The sequence below is a fragment of the Thamnophis elegans genome, chromosome 11, assembly GCF_009769535.1.
Source record: "Thamnophis elegans isolate rThaEle1 chromosome 11, rThaEle1.pri, whole genome shotgun sequence".
Lineage (NCBI taxonomy): Eukaryota > Metazoa > Chordata > Lepidosauria > Squamata > Colubridae > Thamnophis > Thamnophis elegans.
Window position 1 is genome coordinate 17636923 of NC_045551.1, and position 24509 is coordinate 17661431.

The 24509-nt window shown below is 37.5% G+C and overlaps 2 protein-coding genes across 4 annotated transcripts in view; one reads left to right on the top strand and one right to left on the bottom strand.

The window, feature by feature from the left end:
• Positions 1–2000: 2000 nt before the first annotated feature.
• On the bottom strand, positions 2001–8063 carry SAT1 (spermidine/spermine N1-acetyltransferase 1). Its single transcript, XM_032226432.1, has 6 exons — positions 7246–8063; positions 6022–6073; positions 5849–5932; positions 4194–4295; positions 4064–4104; positions 2001–2507 (listed from the first exon to the last, which is right to left on the bottom strand). The coding sequence occupies exons 1-6, from the start codon at positions 7309–7311 to the stop codon at positions 2337–2339; spliced, it is 516 nt and encodes a 171-aa protein (XP_032082323.1). The 5' UTR covers positions 7312–8063; the 3' UTR covers positions 2001–2336.
• Positions 8064–16823: 8760 nt separating this feature from the next.
• The window catches only part of ACOT9 (acyl-CoA thioesterase 9), a 49724-nt gene continuing 42038 nt past the window's right edge, over positions 16824–24509 (top strand). The window contains exons 1-3 of one of the 3 annotated variants that reach the window (XM_032226293.1): positions 16824–16962; positions 19645–19736; positions 20252–20278. In XM_032226293.1, coding sequence (XP_032082184.1) covers positions 16949–16962; positions 19645–19736; positions 20252–20278 — 133 coding nt within the window. In that variant the 5' untranslated portion in view covers positions 16824–16948. Of the gene's footprint in view, positions 16963–19644; positions 19737–20251; positions 20279–23313; positions 23463–24509 lie in introns of those variants that run through there. The other 2 variants (XM_032226295.1, XM_032226296.1) reach the window with 2 other exon arrangements.

Genomic DNA, 24509 nt, shown 5'->3' on the forward strand with positions numbered 1-24509 from the left:
CTGCATTCTGGACCAGCTGAAGTCGCCGAATACTCTTCAAGGGCAGCCCCATGTAGAGCACATTGCAGTACTCCAGCCTAGAGGTCACAAGGGCACGAGTGACTGTTGTGAGGGCCTCCCGGTTCAGGTAGGGACGCAACTGGTGCACCAGGCGAATCTGGGCAAATAAACTCCTTGTTTGATCCGGAGGAAAGCTCTCAATCTAGCAGGAAGAAAAAGATGGCCATTGCGTGCCAGCCCAGCCAGAGAAGAATAGATGAAGATTGAGGAGGAACAGGGTAGCGACTGGGTGAAACTTTTCAAACTTCTGTTGAGGAATTTGCCCCATTTAAAACTGACTTGAGTGACCGTTGGGACTATAAAAGAAGGGTGTGGATTTGTCTATCTTCCACTCCCTGAGAATAGTGGTGAATAAGCACAAAGCTGAAATAGATCTGGATAAGGAATTTGAATTATTTGAACTATTTGAGAGAAATAAGTGTTAAAAAGAGGAAATTTGGACTGGTTATTCTAATGATAATATTAATTGGATTTTATAGAACTAAAACTTTTTTTTTGGAATATAAAACTCGGGCTCTGGAACCCCTAAAAAAAAAAAGATTTGACTTATGTTAAAAGAAGTTAAAGAAGAGGGGTAGAAGAGAAATAGATCACCAGTGAAACCTGCCGGCCAAATAAAAATGTTATAGAGAAAGTGAAGAAAAAAAAGTGAGATTAACAGTGTGTTTCACTGATTCGTAACAACTATTGTCTCTGCTGTGGAGAATGATCTCTCTTCCCAAAATCCTGGCCAATAATGAGAACAGCCACTTCTGTAGTTGTGGGGTCATTGAAACAACCTCGGTGCTCTCCAGAAAGTTTCCTTAATCATCACTTGAAGTCCTTGTGGCCCTAAGGAACAGAATCAACAGCAGCCTTAAGTTCCAGAATATACTTGTTGTGTTCACGCAGCAACTTCTGCAGTTGGCTAACCAGTTGTGGATTAACACCTGGGTGGATTCCACAATGGATATCCTTCTCATTGTCATCATCACCAACAAAGCCTATCTGGAGAAATGAAGGCTGCTGCTGAGGCCCCGCCATGATACTCCCTATCCTGTGGTAGACCTGCCCCTGCACTTTGAATGTTGGCATAAAATTTCCCTCCTTCACCTTTCCGGCTCCAAAAGATATCATTTGGAAGCATCTGTTGTACTTCCAGATAACAGAAAGTGCTTTGCCATTGAATGCTGGTGGATGAGAAGGCCGTGTAAGTTCATGGTAGAGCTGATGGGGAGGGAGATGGACTTTACCGCCACTGCAACACATGCTGGGACTCTCATCCTGCCACTTTAGAGCACGGCACCAGGCGCAGGGTAACCGGGGTCCGAGATCAACAACCTTGTCCCTGGATTAATCAATCTGAGGTTCATATTTAAAACAAGACAAATACTTATTAGTCCAAGGCATTGATCTCATTTGTGACTGAACAACGTAGGGTTATTAGATGTATACTTTTTTACAGCCTGTCTACTGACTTGGGGATGAATTTGACAATACTTGTGTGCAGCTTCCCTTATTTGTTTTTTTCTAATCGTATCTGTAGATCTTTTTCTGCGTCTTTTGTTTTTTTCCCTTTAACTGGTGTTACCGTAGAAGGAACAGATTTGACTGAACTGAGGAAAAAATAAAGAGGAAAAAAATCTTCCTCTGCCTACTAGCATCCATTGGTATTCATCTGGCTAGTGTCCTGTCAGTGTATGAGTGTTGAGGGGTGTTTGGAAACTCAAACGATATTTGCTGTATGAGCAAGAAAGAGACAGGAAGGAGCCTGGGCATGGCTTAGTTCAATTGTTCTGTAGTAAAGCTGCTTGCTGCTGTGAAAATAAAACTGAAACTCCTCTGCTGGAACAGATTTCTTTTGAAGTGAGGTTAATATGCGATATGAGATTGTTAAAAGACAGAACTGTAATTGATATAAATGATTAGAGAAGGCCAGTAAATAAAAGTTGACACAAGCATTTGTCATCACTAATATGAAAACATTTATTTCCCATAAATGTAAATAATTGAAAACACAAAAAAACATACCAGAGTGTACACTGTACACATTTGAAGGATACTTACAATGAAGTTACACATAATAGAAATTTTAGGATCACAGATGTACTGACAGTGAACTGTTGCTACATTGAATCTCAGAAGTCTACAACACAGTAATCTACACCATTAGTATTAGAGCTTTAGGTTTAAGATACTTATTAACTATTTCATTATTAAAAGAAAAGAAAATACAGGGATAGCAAATTGAGAAACTACACATTTAATTTGTATTTGGGTTATTGTGTTGACAAAACTCATTCTTTAGTCGCCATCTTCATCAAATACTCTTTATCTATTTTGAAGAGTCTCCATCCTTCTTCAGATGATAGATCAGAAGCTCCCCGTCTTTTGTAAAATGTAATGGAAGGTTCATTCCATTCTGCTACCAAGAAGTGCATACTGCTACAACGGCATTTGACAGCAATCTGGAGAAAGAAAAACAGAACATGAACATAGGTAAAAGTGATGGCACATTTGTGGTCTAAGACATGGTACCTATAAATATTTAAATCTATATATAAATATATATTAAAATTAATGCCAATTTTAAATATTCCTTGTGTGCTCATCTGAATTGCATTAGGAATTCCTCAAGAATTTAAGTTCAGAGACAAAAAAAATCCAAATGTATTTTTTTATTGCTTTGCAACCCAAGTATTTTATAGGTTAACCTCAATAATATTTTTTTAAAACCTTCATAACAGTATAAAGTAACCAAAAAAGGAGATGAACACTGCAATACATACATTTAACATACAGGTGTTCTTCATTTAATGACCACTTGTTCAGCGACTGTTCAAACTTAAAGACAGTGCTGAACAAGTGGTAGTTAAGACTGGTCCTTGTACTTACAGCTGGCGCAATGTCCCTAGCCACATGATTATGATCAGGGCTTGGCACCTAGTTCATAATTACAATGTCACAGCACCCCACAGTTATATGATTGTAAAATGTAATAACTCTTTGTTGGCTTCCTACAAGCAAAATAAATGGGGAAGCAGGCAAATGGCAACCAAGTGATATCCCTGGTTAATAACATTCTATGATTTGCTGAAAAATGACAATTAGGACCAGAATTTCTATTACTAAGCAGCATAGTCATGTGGTGTATTATTTTACAGCTGTTTCACTCAGCAATGGAAATTCTATTCCCAATTGCCATAGTTAAGTGAGAACTTAATATAGCATTTAATATTAATAAATTTAATAATAGCATTTCAATAATATTGGCTTTATTGGACTAAGAATCCTTTACTGCTTCAATTGTATTTAAAAATAATTTTTGAACAGGTTTTAGAACTATGATTCAGCGTGCTACCATGAAGAGCTCAAACGTAGATTGAATTAAGATCATGTAATACTTTTCTTGATGAGGAAAGAGTATCACACTTCAAAGTATAAATATATTTTGAATACAGCATACTGTAGTTAATTATCTTGGCATGAGCAAAAAATGTTTTTATACAAGTGCTTCTTTCTATGAAATAATCCTAATCAAAATGAGCCTTTAAAATGTGCAATACATTTATCATTAAATTACTTTTAAATAACTGAACAAAAAGTAATATATGAAATTATATATACATGTGTGGAAGCAAGCATGGTTTACAAGCTTGGAAAATATGGAGAAGTAATTAAATGGTTTGGGGTAAAATAATTTTAAGTATGTTTTTCTTATTTTGTGCCTTTTATATTTGTCGGCTTACTATTTCTAATTTCTATGTTTTATATAACTCTGATTAGACCCAAAAGGGAATTACATTATTAGTATTTATACTGTATGTATCTTCTAAAATTATTTCCTGAAAACGCAAGATCTTTGAAAATTGTTCTAAGAGAATCCATTAGATATTCATCAATAAGTAAAACAAAATATGAATATAATAATTTATCAGATGAACTTTCCATTTGTACTGAAGATAACTTTAATTGATGTTACTTTCCCCCCCCCCATACATGAAAGTCATAATCATCTACTTACCTGACTCAAATTCCTCAGAATTTCTGAACCAATACCCGAGCCTAAAGATAGAATTTTAATTTTATAAATCAGATTTGTATACGGCTTATAACATGATTCTAAAATATTAATGTTTAATATCTAAAGATACCTCTGAATTCATTCATCACAAAGAAATCTTCAAGATACAGCAATTTTCCAATCCATGGATCGTAAGTGAAATAATACATGGCAAATCCCACTATACCATAACCTGCAATGAAAGTTATTTTTATTTTACATAGGTAGAACATCATTAAAAAAGAACAGTGTATTTCAAATTTTACATGCATTTGTCAAAATAGATTTTGTAATCATGCAAAATTAATGTTATGCTGCAAAAGTAAACATTTAAAATTCAACAGATGCAATAAGCAGCAGCAGTTAGAGTACAGATCCCTATCATTAAAAACTGGTCAAATAAAATGTCATATTAATAAGATGTAGTTAACTGAACTTGCACATGCCCAGTAACTGTACAGCTGAAATATTCGGCCAGTTGTGTCAGTTTGTCATTAAAATTAGATTTTTTTGGTTAAAAATACTTTTTCCATATCCTGTTTATACCATGTTGGAGCAATACAAACTTCAACAAATTCACAACGGCAGATCAGAATGCTGTGGTAATTGATTGTTCTTACATTTATACATCAGGACTTTTCCCAAATCAAAGTCCTTGATATTTATCTTCTATAAATTCTGAAGGTTTGTTTACAATGCAAAGGTGTTTTAAAGGAGGCGACAGCATTTGTTTCATCTGTGACATCTAAACATTATTAAAAGCAGCTGAATCTTCAGATGAATTGCAGCAGCCATGTTAATTTTTACCAGTGTTTTTCACTACCACTTTTAAAAAGGAGCAAGTGTTCACTTTCCAATTTTTGACCTTTTCCAGTTCCATCTGTATAAGACATTACTGACTCCAATTTCATTTTATATTCTAATATGCTTTATAGATTTCTAAAAACAGAAATTACATATATGATTTCTGATCTACCGAGTGTTTTTATACTTTCTTCTTACTTGAGGTAAATGTTTGGGAATAGTATTTGTCCCTGGAGACCTTACCTCATATATCATGATCATCTACTTTATTGTGTAACGGATCTTTTAGTTACCTCCCCGCCCATCCATGTACACGGAAGGGCCATGTACATGGCGAAGCTAGAGACTGTAACCTGAAGATTGGGACAAATTAAAGAAAACGTGATTTAACAGAATTGCATTGCGATAAGTTAGGGTCAAACAAGAATAACCATGAAATGAAGTGGAATTACACTTTTTCTTCTTCTACTGTTATACCTGGATACCTGGTTCTCCATAGTCTTAAGGATAACTAAACATTTTTTTTTAAAGCAAAAACAAAAGACACCAAATTGGATTCAGAATTTGCTCTTGCCAATGAGCATTCCTTAAATGAAATGCTCAGTAGAATCCAGCTAGCAGGGAACAGGAGATGATTCTCTAACCCTCCCCTCTAGACCTCCCTCCACTGTCAGCTATTATGATATTCTGGATGATCCTCAGATTCTCCAGAGTAAATATTTATGCGGATGGGAGGGAAGGAATCACTAAAAGTGTCTCCTCCCACTCCCTGCCAGCAGAATTGATCAATTAGATTAAAAAAAACCCTTCCATTCATGGAAGACAATGTCTGAATCCAAGATATATTTTCATGTTTTAAGTAATAACATTGGAATAGTTATGTATAATCCTATTAAAGATGTTTAAACTTTGTTTTATAAAATTACAATGCTTAAGTTTCACCTTCAGGTGTCCAGTGTTCTTTTGGCATTTCTGCAACAAGGCAGTGGTAGAAAGGATGTTCTCCAAAACCATCCTCAAGAAGTTCTGCAAAATGAGAACATATGAATGTTTTAACTACAATTTCCCAATCTCTCTTGTAAATTAACCAGATTTATTTTAAAGTATACCATTACCTTTTTCAGTCAGTACTACTTGATCTTCCATATCTTCGTATTTAGCAAGCTCCTGTCAAAACAAAATGTTATGGCTAACTTTCTATTCCATTAGACATAAAGAGCCACAAGTTCATTTATTTTTATTTGGAAAGTTATGTTTTTAATCCACTATTTTATAATTTTAGAGATTAGTGATCATAAAGACTCCTCCTCCTCCAAAGAGGAAGGAATTCTTTGCCAACTCAGAGGGCAAAGATCTGTGTCCAAAAGGAAGAAAGGTTGTTTCAGGGTAAACAAAACAATCTCCACCCCCACCCCAGGACTTTTACCTTTGTCCCTGAGTGAAATGCTAGATTTAACTTTAAAAAAAACAACAAGAAAATTAAACAAGTGGTGTAGTATAGCCCTTTGGGGCAAAAGTAAAACTTTAGGTGGAGGTTGTTTGTTCAATATTTAGCTGTTACTTTATTGCAATAAAAACATATTTGGTCTTATCTTAAACAAACACATCTATAATTGCCTAAGTTTTTGTTATAATCTACATAATCAAAAAGGGAACATTATGATACAATATATCTAGTTCCTAGTTTGAATAGGAGAAAAAAGAACAGCAAACGTTGGAGGGAAATTAAATAGAACATAATTACAATGCACATTATCTAGAATTAATCGCTACTTAATTTTGTAACACATTAAAGGCCAAGGTGACGCTTTTGTGGAGTTCAGCACATGAAAATATGTGGCACAACCAAAATGCTGATTTTTTTTAAATGACAGGAAACCTCTTTGTTTTCTTAAAGGAGAAATTGTATATAAAGAGTAGCCAGAAAAAATGATAGTCAGGACCCTGGGTATTAATGTTACTCTATAGTCTAATCGCCCTGAGTCTCTTTTGAGAGTGGGCGGCATACAAAATTTAATAAATAAATAATGGGTTTTGCTATCGACCTTGCCCATGTCTCCCGATAGTCATATGGCCTCTGGAAGGCTGTTGATAAAAGTAGCCGAACCCGTGTGGAGCATCGAATCGCCTTTCTGGTTCCTGGACTAACCCTTCACTTTCCCACCCTCTTCCCCCGATGTCTCCCCCACATTTTATATTATGCAAAAAACAATTGTTCTGATAAGAACAAAAAGAGGAAAACCGGCCGGTACTGGGATTCACTTAAGATTTTTCCCAGCAGACGGAGCTGCGTGCGGCGGCCGGGCGAGGTTCTCAGGCCGACACGAAGCGAGGTATACCTTTATGAGGCGCAGAATATCAGCGCAATCCTCAGGCCGCGCGGCTCGGATATGGAAGGAGGCCATTTTCGGCGTCGTTTCCCCTTGCGCCCCCCGCCTCTCGCGAGTCCCCGATAATTGAAGAGCAATAGAAGCAGTTTCTTCATTCGCGTCCCGGGCGCGGCGTTGGCGGCACAGGCACAGTCAAGCAGCCAGCATTCCCTCGGGCACCGAGAGCAAAGCAAAAGCCACGAAAAGAACGCTGGTAGCACTTACTGGCTAGATAGCGGCCCTTATTTATACTCCAGCACAATCCTCTCGGCCAATCAGAAACGCCACTAGACGCATCCTCTCTTCCCCCCACCCCCATTTCATCTTCCTACTGATTACCTCATCTTTCTAGGAAATGATGTCTTGAGGATTCCTAAACAATGACTCAGGCAGACTTTGGGCTGCGCGGAGAGTGCCACCTCATGGAGCAGCTCATTTTCCGTATGGAGATATTTAAGCGTGAGGACGGGCCCCTAGGCTATGTAGATGCTTTGGAGTTCAGTTGTGATCAGTTCCAAGCAGTTTGAAAATGTGGGTTAGTCCAAAACATTTAGAGGGAAACCAGACTGCTTATCTTTACGACAAACCATTCTACTCTAATCCTCTTTCAAACAGACCCTTTCAATTCTGTAGCAAATGTTCTTTCAAAAGGTCCTCAGAGTTAGGACAACTGCGAACGCAGCATCAAAATGTGGCATGGATCAGGGAAATAATCAAAACTGATGCTCAGCGTAGAGGCTGTCATAGCAGTTTGTAAACTATTGTAGAAAAGGTTTGCAAATTAACCCATCATCCCATATGCCAGATTACGATAAATTTGTTATCTAGGTGCTTCTGAGTCATGTTTTGAACATGGTGCATGGTCATATCCATAATTCAGAAGCACTCAGATAACAACTCTAATCCTAATTGGCATCACACAGACAACATTTACCATATTTTTCGGAGTATAAGACGCATCAAGGTTTTGAAGAGGCAATTTTTTTTAAAAAAAAGGTTTTGCACTCTGCAAACCTCCCAAAAATGGCCTGTTTTTCGCAAAAATGGGCCCGTTTGTTTTTTTAAAGGGCATGAATAACCCTTAGGAGGCTTGTAAAGTGTTCCTGGTGGCTGGGGGGGGGGGGGCAAAATTGAGCAAAAAGTGGTCCGTTTTTTGCTTATTTCTGTCCTCCCCAGCCCCCAGGAGCTCTCTGAAAGCCTCCTACAAGCTATGCACAGCCATTTTGATGAAGGGGGGCGGGGTTTGGGGAGGCAAAAAACGTATTCAGTATATAAGGCGCACCCAGATTTTCAGCCTCTTTTTTTTAAGGGAAAAAATACGGTAACTGCAGCCAGGCAACAGCAGCCAGTCAATCAAACAGTCCAAAATCAGACCATGACTCAGAAATATCCGAACAAACAACATTCAGACTAATTTGCATCTCATAAAAATATATTTAAAGATCTGTATTCTGACAGACGAGCACAATTCAAAACATACTGATGATGTCTCTTCAAACATTTGCAACCAAATTGTCAAGCTTGGAGCTCAAACCAACAGCCTACAAACCCAAGCTATTAATATTTAAACACATTTCAACCACCTTTGGGAATCCAACACTTAATGCCACTCGTCCCTGGGAGACCTTCACCTGCAAAGCAGCTTCCATATGCTAGCAACTATTCTTCCTTCACAAATCCCTATGACAAAATATACTTCCTCAAAGCATTAACTACAGACTTCCAATCAATCATCCAGCAATAGCAACTTTAAAAAAAATCTAATTGAATATTGCTAATAGCAATAGCAGGACAGAATGTTAAATACATGACCTGACTGATGATAACAGATGCTCACAACCATCTCAACAGATATATAAAATGTTTCACTGAGAAAAGCTCTTATACAACAATACCACAACTTATGCAAAGTTAAAACGCAGCAATCGAAGACACAACAACAAATACAAAAGAAAAGAAGCACATTGCCCTGCAAAGCAAGTTATCCAGACTAAAAGCTAACAACTCCCTCAACAATGAACAAACCTGGATCAAAAACCTATCCAACCAATAACTGAAACATGAGGAACAATAAGTCCTGATAAAGGAACTCAACTTCAACCACAAAGATGCATCAAACACAGAATTCTTAGCAAACCTAGAAAATGCCTTAAAATGAAATACCACAGTGAAGAAGTCCAACAACAAATACATCAGACCGTTGTCCCAATGCTGAGACATAAACATATCAGCATACAGGGAAGAAGTCCAGACGGTATCCACATGAAACAACTTACATCTAAATACAAGTAAGACAAAGGAGTTGGTGCTAGAATTCCGGAAGCACAGAGAGGAACCTGCCCCACAGTATATCGAGGGGGGCTGTGTGGAGAGGGTTTCCTCTTTTAAATTCTTGAGAGTGCTTATTAGTCAAGATCTCACCTGGAAAAACAACCCGTCTCTGGTGATTGGAAAGGCCCAACAGAGACTTCATTTCCTTAGAATCCTGTGAAAAAATCAGGTGGAACAACGGCTGATGACCTCTTTCTATCCGTCCACCATAGAAAGTGTCCTCACATATTGTATTACAGTATGGTAATGCTGATTTAACAGCTGCGGACAGGAAGGTACTACAGAGAGTGATTAATTCGGCACAAACCATTGGTTGCTCTTTGACACCACTGGATGACATGGCCAGATCTCGCTGCTTTAGCAGAATAAGGAAGATACTCAGAGATTATTCATACCCTGGTCAGTGTCTCTTTGCACTTCTACCATCAGGCAGAAGACATCAAAGTATAGCCAGCCTAACAAAGTGGTTTAAAGATAGTTTCTATCCTTGGGCTGTGAGACTTTTAAATACAACTACAATCGCTCCATGCACACGCTAGGTTTTTTTTCTTTGTCTTTCTTTTTTCGTTTCTGTTATAATTTTGCACCAGTGAGGTTAAAACCAATTTTGTTGTATTTAAGTACAATGACAATAAAGATTATACTTATACTTATAAACAAAATTCCAGCATCTTTACAAAACAGGAACAACAGGCAATGAAGTCCCCAAAACTGATTACAATACTGTCATCCTACCAGCTGACAAAGGTTGAATGACAGTCTTACTAGACAAGGCTGACTACATACAAAAGGTCAAATAACTCCCTCAGGAGGTATCCACCTGTAGGCACATTAACACCAACCCAACTGTGAAGCTGACCAACAAAAAACCCTTAAAAAGTTGCAAGAATCAAGCCAAATCACGAAAGAAGAATATCAGAGAATGAAAGCAACCAACTCAAACATAACTCAGTTCTATTGACTTCCAAAAGTGCACAAAGAAAACCCACTCAGATAAATGGTCTCAGTCCCTGGCACATCCACTCACAACCTTGCAAAAGATATGTGGAAACACCTAAAGTGCCTAATTGGTGATTCCCAATACTCCATAAACAATGCCACACAATTCCTGGACAAGCTCAAGCACCTACACATTGACAAAAAACAGTGATAGCATTCAATGTTACTGCATTATTCACATTGGTAATCTGAAACTAGCTATTGACCTACTCAAAGAACGATTGGACAACGCACAGCCACCAAGAGAACCACTCACAACAGAGTGTGAGTGAAGAACTCCTCCAACTATGCTTGACCACCTACTTCAAATTGGATGGAGAGATCTATGAACAGCTGAAGTGATTGCCTATGGCAGTGATGGCGAACCTATGGCACGCGTATCACAGGTGGCACGCAGAGCCATTTGTCAGGGCACATGAGGCGCTGCCCTGTCAGCTGGCCAGTGTGCATGCACCCGCTGGCAAGCTGAGTTCACCCTTTTTTAAAGCCATTTTTTGCCCTCCCCAGGTTCCAGAGGCTTTATAGGAGCCTGGGGAGGGCGAAAAGAGCCTTCCGTGCGCCCAGGAGGCCCTCCGGAGGCTTCATGAGCTTCCCTGAAACCTCTGGAGTGCAAAAAAACGGCCCTAAGGGCAAACCGGAAGTTCAGGAACAGACTTCCTGTTTGCTCAGAGGGTCATTTTGACTACTCTGGAAGCTTCAGGGAAGCCTCCTGAAGGTCCCTGAAGCCTTCGGAGCACTTAAAACGACCCTCCAAGCAAACTGGAAGTGACTTCTGGTTTGCTCGGAGGGTCAGTGTTTTTTTTTTTTAAGTTTTATTGTTTTAATTAAACAAAAACACAAAAAGAATCATCCTTCATTACATCTTGTAGAAAGCGTGTTGATTGGTTACAAATATATTTCGTGCATTTCTTCCACAATCATTACATATACTTCATTCATATTGAATTGTACATTTTAAATCAAAAATCTTTATGTATTTTACTATCTATGTACCACAATTCTCATTTAATTACAATTATTTAAACATGCTTTTATCTGAAATCATTTGTATTTAAAGACACAACCACCTATTGGCATTCATTCGCAATTTCAATAAACCTCCAATAACATTACACCTTTATAACATATTCTGAAATAAAATCAGTTAAGAGGTTTCTAAGCATTCCCCCCCCCCTTTTTCCTCCAACTCACAATTTAAAGCTTATATCCAATTGGCTTTTACTAATACAACACACACATATATATCATTAAACATTATCCATTAACATTTCCTTGTTATTATTGTAGTTAACTAAAAATTATTTACCATTTATATCACCTCTCCTCTCATCAGGCCCAAAAGAAATTATACCTTTATAGCAAGATCTAAACAAGAATTTATTAATAAAATTTATAGATTTTTTTCCCTAAGTCCCAATTTAAAATTTATATCCAAGTTATTTTTACTAATAAAGGTTATCCTTTCATTATTATTATCATAGTAAATTATATGTTAATGAATGAACATTTAATAACAGTCTAAAACAATCGACAAAATACTAACATTCCTACTTATTAATCACCAAAAATATCCATTAACATTTCCTTATTATTGTGGTTAATGAAAAATTATTTACTATTTATATCACATCTCCTCTCATCAGACCCAAAGAAATTATACCTTTATAACAAGATCTAAACAAAAATTTATTAATAAAATTTATAGGTCTTTTTGCCAAGTCCCAATTTACAATTTATAACCAAGTTACTTATACTAATTGAGGTTATCATTTCATTATTGTTGTATTTAATTATATGTTAACGAATAAACATTTAATAACAATCTGAAACAATCTACAAAATACTGAAATTCCTACTTATTAATCACCAAAAATTAACTAACTTTTTATCATCAACTTTCATTATGAACCTGTATCCTTCCAGTGGCAAAACAGTCTTATCTCTCTTGCTAGTAGTTGTGTCAATTCTCTTTTCAGCTCCTTTATAAAGTTTTTATAAACTTCTCTCTGCACTTTATTGCTTAAAAGATCTCTCAAATAGTCTCATTGCCCTTGAATTGTTATTAACATTAGCTTGTCTTTAGTTGTCAGACTTATTTCTGAAAAGGTTTCTCTTCTTAACTCTAGATCTTGCTATAAAGGTATAATTTCTTTTTTTTTCCTCCTGTATCTTGAAATCTGGGATAAAGCTCCAAATTGTCAAATTCACTTTTCCATCTTCCCTTCTTTCCACTTTCACCCATATTTGCTCCATTAATAAGTTCATCTATTGTCTTGTCTTTGTCTTCTATATTTTCATTCTCTTCTTTAATTTTGGGGGGTCCAACCCCATCATCTTTTGCTGTGAGAAACAATAGTCTATCCAACTTCTTCTCAAATCTCCCAAATCCTTCCAAAATATTTTGAATTCCAGCCAGGATATTCTGAAATTTTAAGGTTTCCTCATCTGCATATTGATCCATTTTTCCCCAAAAAAATTGAAGGAGAAAAAAAGAAAGAAAAAATGAGTCTAATAGCCACTGCCACTCTAGCCTTCCAAGCCTCTTTTGTGTGTGTGTGTGTGTGTGTGTGTGTGTGTGTATATGTGTATATATATATATATATATATATATATATATATGTGTGTGTGTGTGTGTGTGTGTGTGTGTGTGTATGTATGTATGTGTATGTATGTATATATGTGTGTATGACTAATTTATCTTTTAAAAAGTTTCTTTGGGCAATCTTTCTCAGAATAGAAAAAAAACAAACCTCACCTGATGGACTCACTTTCACTTCCTTCCTTCTGGAGCCATCTCCGACTTCGTCAGCCTGGGGGCTACCTGTTTGCCGCTGGCTTGAAGTGCTTCCCTTGGGTCAATCAGGGACTTTGCAATGTCCTTGAGACCAGCAAGGCTTTGTCTTCCTGTTCACCATCTCTATGGGATGGTTTAGGTCCAATTGGACTGTCCAGTGGCAAAAGTGTCAATGGCGGTCTCTGACTGTCGAGACTGCATGTTGTGTTGTCACGACATTGGCTCTTCCTTCTCACAGAGGGTCGTTTTGACTGCTCCTGAGGCTTCAGGGAAGCCTCCTGAAGGTCCCTGAAGCCTTCGGAATGCTCAAAACGATCCTCCGAGCAAACCGGAAGTCACTTCTGGTTTGCTTGGAGGGTCATTTTGACTGCTTTAGAGGCTTCAGGGAAGCCTCCTGAAAGTCCCTGAAGCCTCCAGAGGGCTTCTGGGGGGGGAGGCTGTTTTCTCCCTCCCAAGGCTCCTATAAAGCCTCTGGAGCCTGGGAGGATGAAAAAAGCATGCAAAAATGGGGGTCGCGCCTGTAGTGCGCGTATGCGCACTGGGGGTCGCGCATTGCATTTCGGGTGCAGCACGCCCGCACACAACCCCCCTGCACTCCCACTTATGGCACGCGAGCCAAAAAAGTTTTGCCATCGCTGGCCTATGGGATCTCCTATATCTGGCCTAGTCTCAGAAGTTATCATGCAAAAGATGGAATAAATTGTACTTTCACAGATAAATCCCAAGCAATGGGTACACTACATTGCTGACACTTTTGTGATAATCAAGTGCAATCAGGTCAATCAAACCTACCAAATAATCAACAACATCTTCACGGATATCTAATTTATAATAGAAACCGAGAATGACAACAAATTACCATTTCTGGAAGACCTTGAAACACCAGTGGCCAACTTCTAACATCTATGTACAGGAAGGCAACACATACAGATCAAACCCTCAGCTTGCACAGCAACCACCCAAAATGACATTAGCAAAGCTGCATCAGAACATTGTTTGGGAGAGCAGAATCCTATTGTAACACCATGGAGGCCAGATCAGCAGAACAAAAACACCTATAGAAAGTCTTCGAGAGAAACAAATACCCACAAAACCTCATCCAGAGATGCCTACATGCAAACAATACCAACCCTCAAAGCAATACAATTACTACAACAGGAATAACAATGACTAGATGAATCACAATCCCCTACATACAGAATGTCTCAGAAATGACAGCAAGACTACACCATCATGACCTTGTAGTAGACCACAAACCAACTTCAACTCTCAGACAAACCCTATCAAAACTGAAAGGGCAGACAAAAACAAAACAAAGATCAGGCATCCTATACCAAATCCAGTGCAGCAACTGCGAAAAGAACTATGTTGGACAAACAGGAAGAAAGCTATCAACATAACTATGAACACTTCCTGGCTATCAAAAGACATGACCCATTATCCCTCATGTCAGTCCATGAAGATTCAGAAGGTCACAAATCTGATTTAACCGGGACCACTGTTACCCAGTTGAAATCAAAGAGAGAAAGAGAATTCCTTGAAGCCTGGCTTTTCACAAATAAGTCAATAAAAGACACATTGACATTAACCCAGTCTACCAATCACTGCGAATGAAAGAACTGCATCAACTACTATCCCAAAGGTAGTATTTAAAATAAACAAACAGGCGCCCCACTACACAGCAACAAAATTATAACCCATCAACTCACAAGAAATCGGACCACATCTCACTAACAACAGCCAGCCACTCAAATTATCAAACAAGCTGAAACCAGACCATGACTCAGAAGCACCCAGATAACAACTCTAATCCTAATCTGCATCACACAGACAGTACTTAACTATAGCCCAGCGACAACACCCAGCCAATCAAACAGTCTGAAATCAGACCATGACTCAGAAATATCAGAACAAACAACATTGGAGCTCAAACCTAGGTGGGCAACTATCAGTCCAAACAAGGGTTACAGTCTTAATTTTAATTAATTTATCTAACCTTAATTTGTATTATTAATGGTGCTACTTCTGACAGGACTGATCAGAAGGTTGAAACACTTACACAGCAATTTTATATAAACTACCATATAGCTGTGATATGGTAGCACCTATTAAATATTTTAATACAACTATTGATACCCTTGAGCAGCAAAAGTCCTGTCAGATGTAGATCACTATGTCTATATCCACCCTATTGGTTGTTGTCACCTGATTTCAAGTGTTAGTGTCAGATCCCTAAAAGTGATACTGCCATTCATTTGGGAGAAGGGGGGGGAGGAGCTTGGATTCAATTCATTAGTATTGCCTATAAGAACTAGTATTTTATAACTTGTATACTGGTGCCAAAGTGCCCTGAGATCTTCTCACCTCTTGGGGAATGTATAGGAGGGATGGCCATGTGGGTTCTGTTACTTTGATAGCCAACAGAAGATAGCCAGGGAATGTATGTTTATTCTGTTTTGAATCCATTGCTGTCACTTCTGCTTAATAAAACCTTCATTTTGAAATACTTCATTTCAAGAGTCTTCTTAAGTTAGGAGGAGAGGCAATCCTTACAGTTAGACTCACTTGAGGATCAGTTAAAGTCATCGTTGCCATTAGCTCCTCTCAGTTTCTTTTTGGACTTTTTCTCCTTACTCTTGCTATGACAACTTTCACTCATGGTCCCTATTCATGAAGAACCAATTTTAACCCCTATCCTTTATAATTCTCTCCAAGGCCCTGGTAGAAGGTCTTCTCTTGGGGCACTGCTTGGTCATTTGCCAGCACTTGAAATTCTTCTTGACTTGCTCAATGCTGGAATGGTGAGTGTCGGACTCATCTTTCGGTGCTCCTGTCAGTGTTGTAGATTCCCCTCAAATGTGTCTCAGTTCATTCTTGAATCTTTCTGAGACTTTCTTTCTCTGATCTTCCAATAGCTCCCACGTTTGGGAATGAAACATAAAAACTGACTCCTGCTCCTCCAATCTCTTTCTTTTCTACTCTTTGTCTTAGATTGCTTACATTGCTCTTAAGTTTCATAGAAGTGTTTTTTTCCTTCTCTCTCTAGCTTATTTCTAGCTTCACTTTACCTACTTAGTGGTTTCTCCAGTACATGGCAGAGAGAGAAATATGAGTTTTTAAGACTAATGTTCGGCAAAAAGGAAACCGAACCCAGTAATCAAAGACGACAGCTCCCCCCAAGGCTTGTATATCTGAAGCACGATCCATGGAAAAGACCTATCCCCCCCCTCCTCCAAGTAGTGATTTCCCACGATTAAAGATTATTAGGCAGTTGATCAATGAATTCAAGAGCTGAGTTCTAAATTCAAGTAAGAACCGAGCGCAACTCCCTTTAAGCAAAGTGGCGCCTCAATATATCTGTTAGGAAGGAAGAGCACGAAGCCCTGTTGAAGAATGGGAAAGACTGAGCCAGTCTAGCCGGGAGAGCCAAGTTCCTGTTCCAGGCGTGGTTGTTGACAGGCGGCACTCGTGATACAGTGCGGCTCCAGCAGAAAGGGCCAAAGCAGGGGTTTCGCCAAAGCCGGGTATTTTAGCGATCTCTGGAGCAAAATGCTGTCGCGCAGGTAAGTGATTTATAGCACCTTCGGCACTTTCCCCGATCCTGCCTTTGCAACAAGCTAGGTTGTTCCCGGAATGAAAAAAAAAAGAGTGACAAGGCGGGAGCGGAATACGCTTCCGTTAGGTTAGGCAAATACTGTAGGCGATCTAAGGCGGTGGTTTTCTTTGTACAATCGAATCGCAAAACGAATCGTTTCCTAATGGCAAACACCAACACACACACACACCCCGCTGCGTGGGCCTAGAGCCCTTCGATTTACGCAATGTAAGAAAAAAAATACTGGGTGGAGAAAAACTACATTTGAACGTTGCTGTTCTGGATCTGCGCTTTCTTTTCGCCCACCCATAAGCGCAGCACAGAATACAGATTTACTGTATTCTGGAGAGTTAAAATTTATTGCAGCAGCCCCTTCCGTACATGAGGATCGTACTCAGTAATATCGTCTCTCCCAATCTTGCTTCCTTCAGTTGTAGGGGGTTTTATAGTCTTTGTGAAATCCGATATAATTTTGTAAACTATGCCTTACAACCCACCAAGGCTAAGACAATACCAAACAGTAAAGCCTTATTGTATTGTGTTTATCAGGGTTTATGTTAAACTACAGTATAGTTGGCTTATTTTGGATTAGCACGGTTTGTTACTTAAGGTTTTAGTGTGTTCTGAGATATTTAGAAATGTTTTTCCAAATTTGGAAATTGAAGTTGCAAATTTTCCTTTTATTGTACATTGGGACATGGTCAAAGAAGTAGAACTGCAAGCTCCTGGGTAGAAAATAGGCGTGATGTATTTCAGACAAGATATAGGTCCTTTGTAGTTTAATTTCACATCCTATAATCCAATCTCCAGCTTTGACCACAGAGAAATAGCCTTAATCAGATCTCAACCCAATATGGAACCAGCTTGCTATAATCATTCTTCTCTTCTTCTCTCTTACCTTACCCTACCTTCCTGAAACCTTAGACAAGAATTCTTTTGTAGACAACAGAGTGTGTTAAAATTTGTTAGCTCTTTTAAGGGTATCAAGTGACCAGCCTTTGGTGTTGACATGTCAGATGTATTTAGAAGATTGACCATACCCCAATGCTTTTGGTCATTGCTCAACCCCATCACTGTTATTTTCCTTCTGGTTATTGGTCTTCTCTGGATTATACTTTCTCTCTCTCTCTCTCCACCTCTCTCTCTCTCTCTCTCTGTGTGTGTGTGTGTATGTATGTATGTATGTATGTATGTATGTATGTATGTATGTGTATATATATATATATATATATATATATATATATATATATATATATATATATATATATATATATATATATATAAATAAATAAAATATCTTGTTGTGTCACCAGGGATCATAAAGCATAATTGTCCAATATACTACATTCTAAAAATGATGATATTACAAAGTGATTAATGTAGGGACAGGCTTAGAGAAATATTTAAAAAATGCCCAAGCATCTTTGTAAATTTTAATGGGGTTTTCTTTGTTGCAATCTAGCAAATTTCAACTTTGAACTGAAGACTTTAAAAAAATATCACATACTATGATCTTCAAAAGTAAGATTAGGAAGAGGAGAGAGAAATAGAAGGCAGAAATGGATTTGTTTAAGGACTGATATGGTATCAGAGTAAATAAAAACCAGCTCTAGTTTTCCTTGTTAGAGAATCCTGAGTTTTACATATTTTTCTCAAGCTACAAGGCTGATAGAAAAGATGGATGACAACACCAGAGAGAAAGAGAGGCAAATGGAGAAGTGTATAAGCACACTAACTAATGAGGATAACAATGTTTAGCACAAAGCCAGGCCCAGAATGGAGGAAATAATTTGGACAAAATTTGAATGGCAATATTTTTGGCCAACTCAAGGAAGATAGGCTAAGATTTAATCCAATAGTGGGGAAAAGCTACAAAATGGCATATAGCTAAGTGGAAATAATAGTCAAAGCTTATACCCTATTCAGCTATGTCAATTGCTTTGTGCTAACAATCTCAAATACTGGAATGAAGTCTGGTGTCAGATGAAATCTCAGAGAAGGCTTATTTATAATTCTGGAAAGAGTAGCGTACAGGTTCCTAGGAGTACTCTGGAAACAGCCTCTTTGTGCAAAGATTCTTGTGAATTCCAAGCATGTGTCCTATGAAGCTAGGGAGATACAGTCCTGTGCAGTATGCTGTCTCATCTCATTTCTTTCTCCATGTGCAAGTGAAAAAAATGATTTTGATATGTTTGATAATTATTCTTTTCTGGATAGCTTTTGAAATATTTTCCCCCTCAATCACTGGGAAGCAAATTCTTTGCTCATATGATTATATGTGGATGTAGATTAAATAGGTTATGGGATTCTGCATAAGTGTGATGATGATCACCCTTTTGAAACTGTTACACCATTGTATATGATTTTTTAAAATTGATATATCACCTTTATTATTTTTATAAATAACTCAAAGTAGCAAGCAGACACAATTTATATCTGTTTTATGGCAATTTATTTTGCACATTGCCAGTTTAAGGTATTCCAAGGGTGACTCTGGATAAGAATTTTGGGGCTGTAATCCCAACATTTCTGGAGGACATTAAAATAGAAGAAGATAGTACCATTCAATGTATTGACTTGAATCTAGGATTAAAGGAGTCCAATGCTACGTTAGTATTATTGATAATTCTGTATTTTTCTTTTGATGCAGATGTTTTTCATTAAGCAAGGCCCATCCTATCCTGTTCAGGATGCTGACGTCATCTGGCAGTGGCTCCCAGGTTATTCAGAACATGGAAGAAGGTAATGTAACTAATAGGAAATTCAGAAAGCTATAATTGTCTGTGTTGCTGTTCTTTTTCCTCGGGTATAAAACTATGCAGTAATTTGCGTTTAGTGATTTATCTACCTATTTCTTAGAAGCTGTAGAATTAACCAGAAAAATAAAATAATAAGGGTTCTTTTTTAGTTTTTAGTGACAAAGCTTTTTAAATCTAATATATTTTGGGCAGATCTTACTGGGTAATTAAAAATGTTTCTTTCCAACAGAGAGTTAGATGAAACAAAAAAATATGGGAATATGAAACTGAAGAAAAAATTAAACTCAATACAGTTTGATTTTCTGCCATATTGTATTTGCCTGGAAATTAATTAATTTTAGCTTTGAGGCAGAAGTAAGCTATCAGTACTGCAGAATATATTAATATGCACTTGAGCATACCATCTTGTGTGACTGACTTGAAAAATAATAGTTGTTTTTCCTTTTCCCTTAAAAAAAAATCCCTGATAGTCTAATTGGTTTTTTTTTTCTTTCACAGGACATTTCCCCATTCATGTGAATAATGGTATGTGGTGGTAACCTGTATGCTTTTTAATATGATTGTTTGTCTGCTCTGTTACGCTTCTTCTTTCTTTATTGGAGGTTTAATGAAAACCTAAGTTCATATTTTCTGGCAATTCTGAATCATTCCTCTTAATGGTTCTAAAAGGTTTATACTATTAAGCAAATGAAACATCTTACTAACCAAAATGCAAATTATGTATGTGTGCTGTTTTTCATAATTAACCTATAACTAGTTAATCACCTAAAATTTTATATCCTCTTGGCTTCTTTTTTAATATTTTTTTTATTTTTTAAATGCAAATAATACAAACATAGTACATATACATTAAATCCAAAAAAGTGAAAGAAAAAAGAAAAAGCTAATATTACAGTGCATCCCACCCCCCAGAGACACTTCCCCCTTATATTTCTTCATCTTTAACAACTAAAAGATATACAATGTATTCCATTTGTGCCCTTTTCCCCTCCAAAACATCACATATTTTTGAGTAGGTTTATTCCCTTTGCCTTGCACCAACACTGATTTTATAAATCCCCATATTTCATTATAATTGTTTGCTTTGATCATCCCTTTTTAAAATTTAATTTCCGTTGTTAATTTATCATTTGTTGCCATACTCCAAATTTCATTATACAACTCATTTCTTTGAATATCCCAATTTCCTCCCAATGTTTAGCTATCACTAATCTAGCTGCCATTATCAAATTTCCAATCAATTCATTTTTTGATTCATTTATATCCTGTTTTTCCACCAGCAACAGCAATGAAATTTTAGTGACATGTCTAAATTTACATTCAAAAGTACTCTAATTTCTCTAAACGCCATATCTCATATTTTTTGTGCACTTTCACAATCCCACCACATACATTTATATGTTCCAACCTCTTTCTTGCACCTCCAACAAATATTTTTATATTTATCATCTATTTGATTTAATTTATGTTGTGTTAGGTACCACCTCCATATCACTTTATATCCATTTTCCTTAACTCTAACTGACATGTTCTTATATATTCTTCTATTCCAAATATTTTTCAATCATTATCATTTATTTCTCCTAAATCTGATTCCCAAATTAATTTTAAACCTTTTGCCTGCTCTTCTAATTCAGTTAATATTCTATATATTTTCCCATATATATTCTTCATTCATCTCACATTCTTTTATAATCATTTCAATTTTTTAACTGCTTATCTTTCTTCTTGAATCTTTCTTCCACTTTTATCCATTTCTCTAATTGTATTAAATTCAACCAATTTAATTTAATATCTGCTAAAACGTTCTTTAGTTGTGTTATATTCTTTATCTTGTTCTTCCAGTCTTCCCATGTACATATCTGATTTTCTTTTATTTTACTGATCCATTCTTTCAATCCAATCTTAGGGAATTTCTCCATTTCTACCACCAGTGTTAAAGGAGAAATTCCTGGCAGTATCTCCATTTATTCCATAGTTCTATCAAATTTTTTAAGAAGGGATTTTGAATCATCCTAGCCATTTTTAATATTTTTTTTAAACCAATGTTTCTATAAGATCACATATTTTCCTTAATTATTTCAACTCCATATCCCTCCATATTAAATCTCTAGTTGCTTCTATAATATCTGGGACCACCTTTAATTGATTAAGAGGTATAGGTAAAGGTTCCCCTTGCACATATGTGCTAGTTGTTCCCGACTCTAGGGGGCGGTGCTCATCTCCATTTCAAAGCTGAAGAGCCAGCGCTGTCCGAAGATGATTCTGTGGTTATGTGGCCTGCATGAGTAAATGCCAAAGGCGCATGGAATGCTGTTACCTTCCCATCAAATTTTATTTTTCCTATTTTTCCACTTGCATTTTTATATGCTTTCGAACTGCTAGGTTGACAGAAGCTGGGACAAGTAACAAGAGCTCACTCTGTTACAGGGCGCTAGAGTTTTGAAGTGCCAAACTGCTGACCTTGCTAATCAACAAACTCAGCATCTTAGCTACTGAGCCACCACATCCCTTTTTAATTGATTAGCTACCCAATAATCTATATATATAAAAGCCCAATACCACTCACGCATCATCACAAAATCTCCAGAACCATAAAGCCTACAAACTACAAACTTGCCATGTATGTTCCTCTTGGTTTCTAGGTGCTCGCTAAGAAAAGATTTTTTGAAATTACCATTAGATCATTAGTATTTCTTATATTATTATTAACACACTTTGATGCTAAGGAGTTAGGTATTCTATTCCCCCTCCCTACCTGAAAAGAACTCTGTTCCAACTGCCACTTGGGTGTAGGTGTGGCCAGTGCATGACTCATCCCGCTTCCGGGCTGGGAGTTTAGACATTCTACTCCCTCTCCCCACCTGAAAAATACTCCGATGCTAAGGAGTTAGACTGAGAGAGACAAGGGGATAAAATAGGAGAGGTCTCAGTGGGGCAAGCCTGAGGGAGAGAAGGGGATAGGAGAGTATCAATGGGGCCAGGCTGAAGTAAAGAAGGGGGAGAGGAGAGCTTCTGTGGGGCAACCCTGAGGGAGAGAAGGGTGGGGGGGGGGAAGGAGAGGCTGATCACAACTACTAATTTATTTTCAAGCTGGAAGTGTCTATTTATCAAGCCCAATCACATAGTTTCTAATGTTTGGAATATCCTCTTGGCTTCTTGATCTATGCTTGCAATTTATTTATTTATTGCATCTCTATCTCTACTGTTGAGCGCTCCAAAAGCTATGTCCACCCTACTTTCTTCCCTAGAGGGATAAAAAATGTGGCTGTCCCAAATTTCATATTTAGATGAGAACTTGAACTCTAAATCTTAGTAGACTGGTTTGTTATCCACCAGAAGTTCTTATGCACTTACCTGCTTTCTACCAGTGGAATACATTCCCCTTTTTGCTGACCAATCAAAGCAAATGAAAGATCCTCTCTGGCAGATATGAAATGTTTGGTAATTAATGTCAGGTCCAACTATATATTATTTCATCCATCCATCTTATTTGTATCTTCTTTAGAGGATTTGTTCCACTTCTTACCTTGGTCTTATTTTCTTTTTTTCTTTCTCAGGACATCTTGTATCGCACTTATTGTAAGGATTGCCTCTCCTAGCTTAAGAAAGTGAAGACTCTTGAAATGGAGTATTTCAAAAGGAAGTTTTTATTAAGTAGAAAGGAAACCCTTAAGTTCAAAGCAACGTCTGAATCTCCTTAGGCAATGTGAGTAGAATTAAAGCAGTAGAGACCCCTTCCATTAGTTAGAATGCAGATTTTAGCCAATACACAAGTGTGAAGATGTTTCCTTTACCAACTGCCCTGAGAACCAAACAAACATACATTCCCATGGCTATCTTCTATTAAACATTAAAGTGAACCGTCCCACATGGCCATTCCCCAAAAGGTGAGGGGGTCTCAAGGTGCTTTGGCGCCAGGAAACAAGTTGTAAAATATCAGTTGTCACAGGCACCACTAATAAATCAACTCCTCCCAGTTGAATGGCAGTATCACTTTTAGGGATCTGACATGCTGCCTTCCTTAGAAAAAGGAGAGATTTACTTGTGAAAAGATAGAAACAAAAATTCCATCATAGTATTTTAACAAGGTTTGTCAGGGTATTGGGAGTGAAATTTGTTAGGGCCCTAACATGGTGTTTAGCTACCCATTCATTTTGGAATGAGGATAGATGCTTCCAAGCAACTAAGTATTGGGTTTTCCACCTATGGATCCTAGAGTGAAGGATTTCATGATTTCAAAGTTTTGTTCACCTTCTATCATGATGGGAACCAGTGATGTAGATGCAGGTGGTCTGAGTGATGAGATTACTTCTCGTTTGAGTAAATTAATGTGAAATACTGGGTGGGCTTGCCTGAGTGTCTTTGGAAGGAGAGTTCTACTGTTACTGGATTGATGACCCTAGTGATAGGGAAAGGTCCAATGAAATTTGGCCCTAATTTCTTTGATGGCTGTAATGACTTCAGAAATTTTGTAGATAAGTATACTCTATCTCCAACATGGAAAGGTTTGGGTTCCAGTCTTTTCTTGTCAGCTTGAATTTTAAAAGCTGCTCTGGCTTCCTCTAAAGGTAATCTAACTACTGGCCATGTGTTTCGTAAAGTGTCTATCCACTGCTTAAGTGAGGGGATAGTGGAGTCTTCTGTGGGTAGTTCAGGCATGGGGCTGAACTCCTGGCCTGTTGCTACTCTAAGGGGTAAAACCAGTACTTGAGTGTACAGAATTATTGAATGCCACTTCCGCAAAATGTATAAG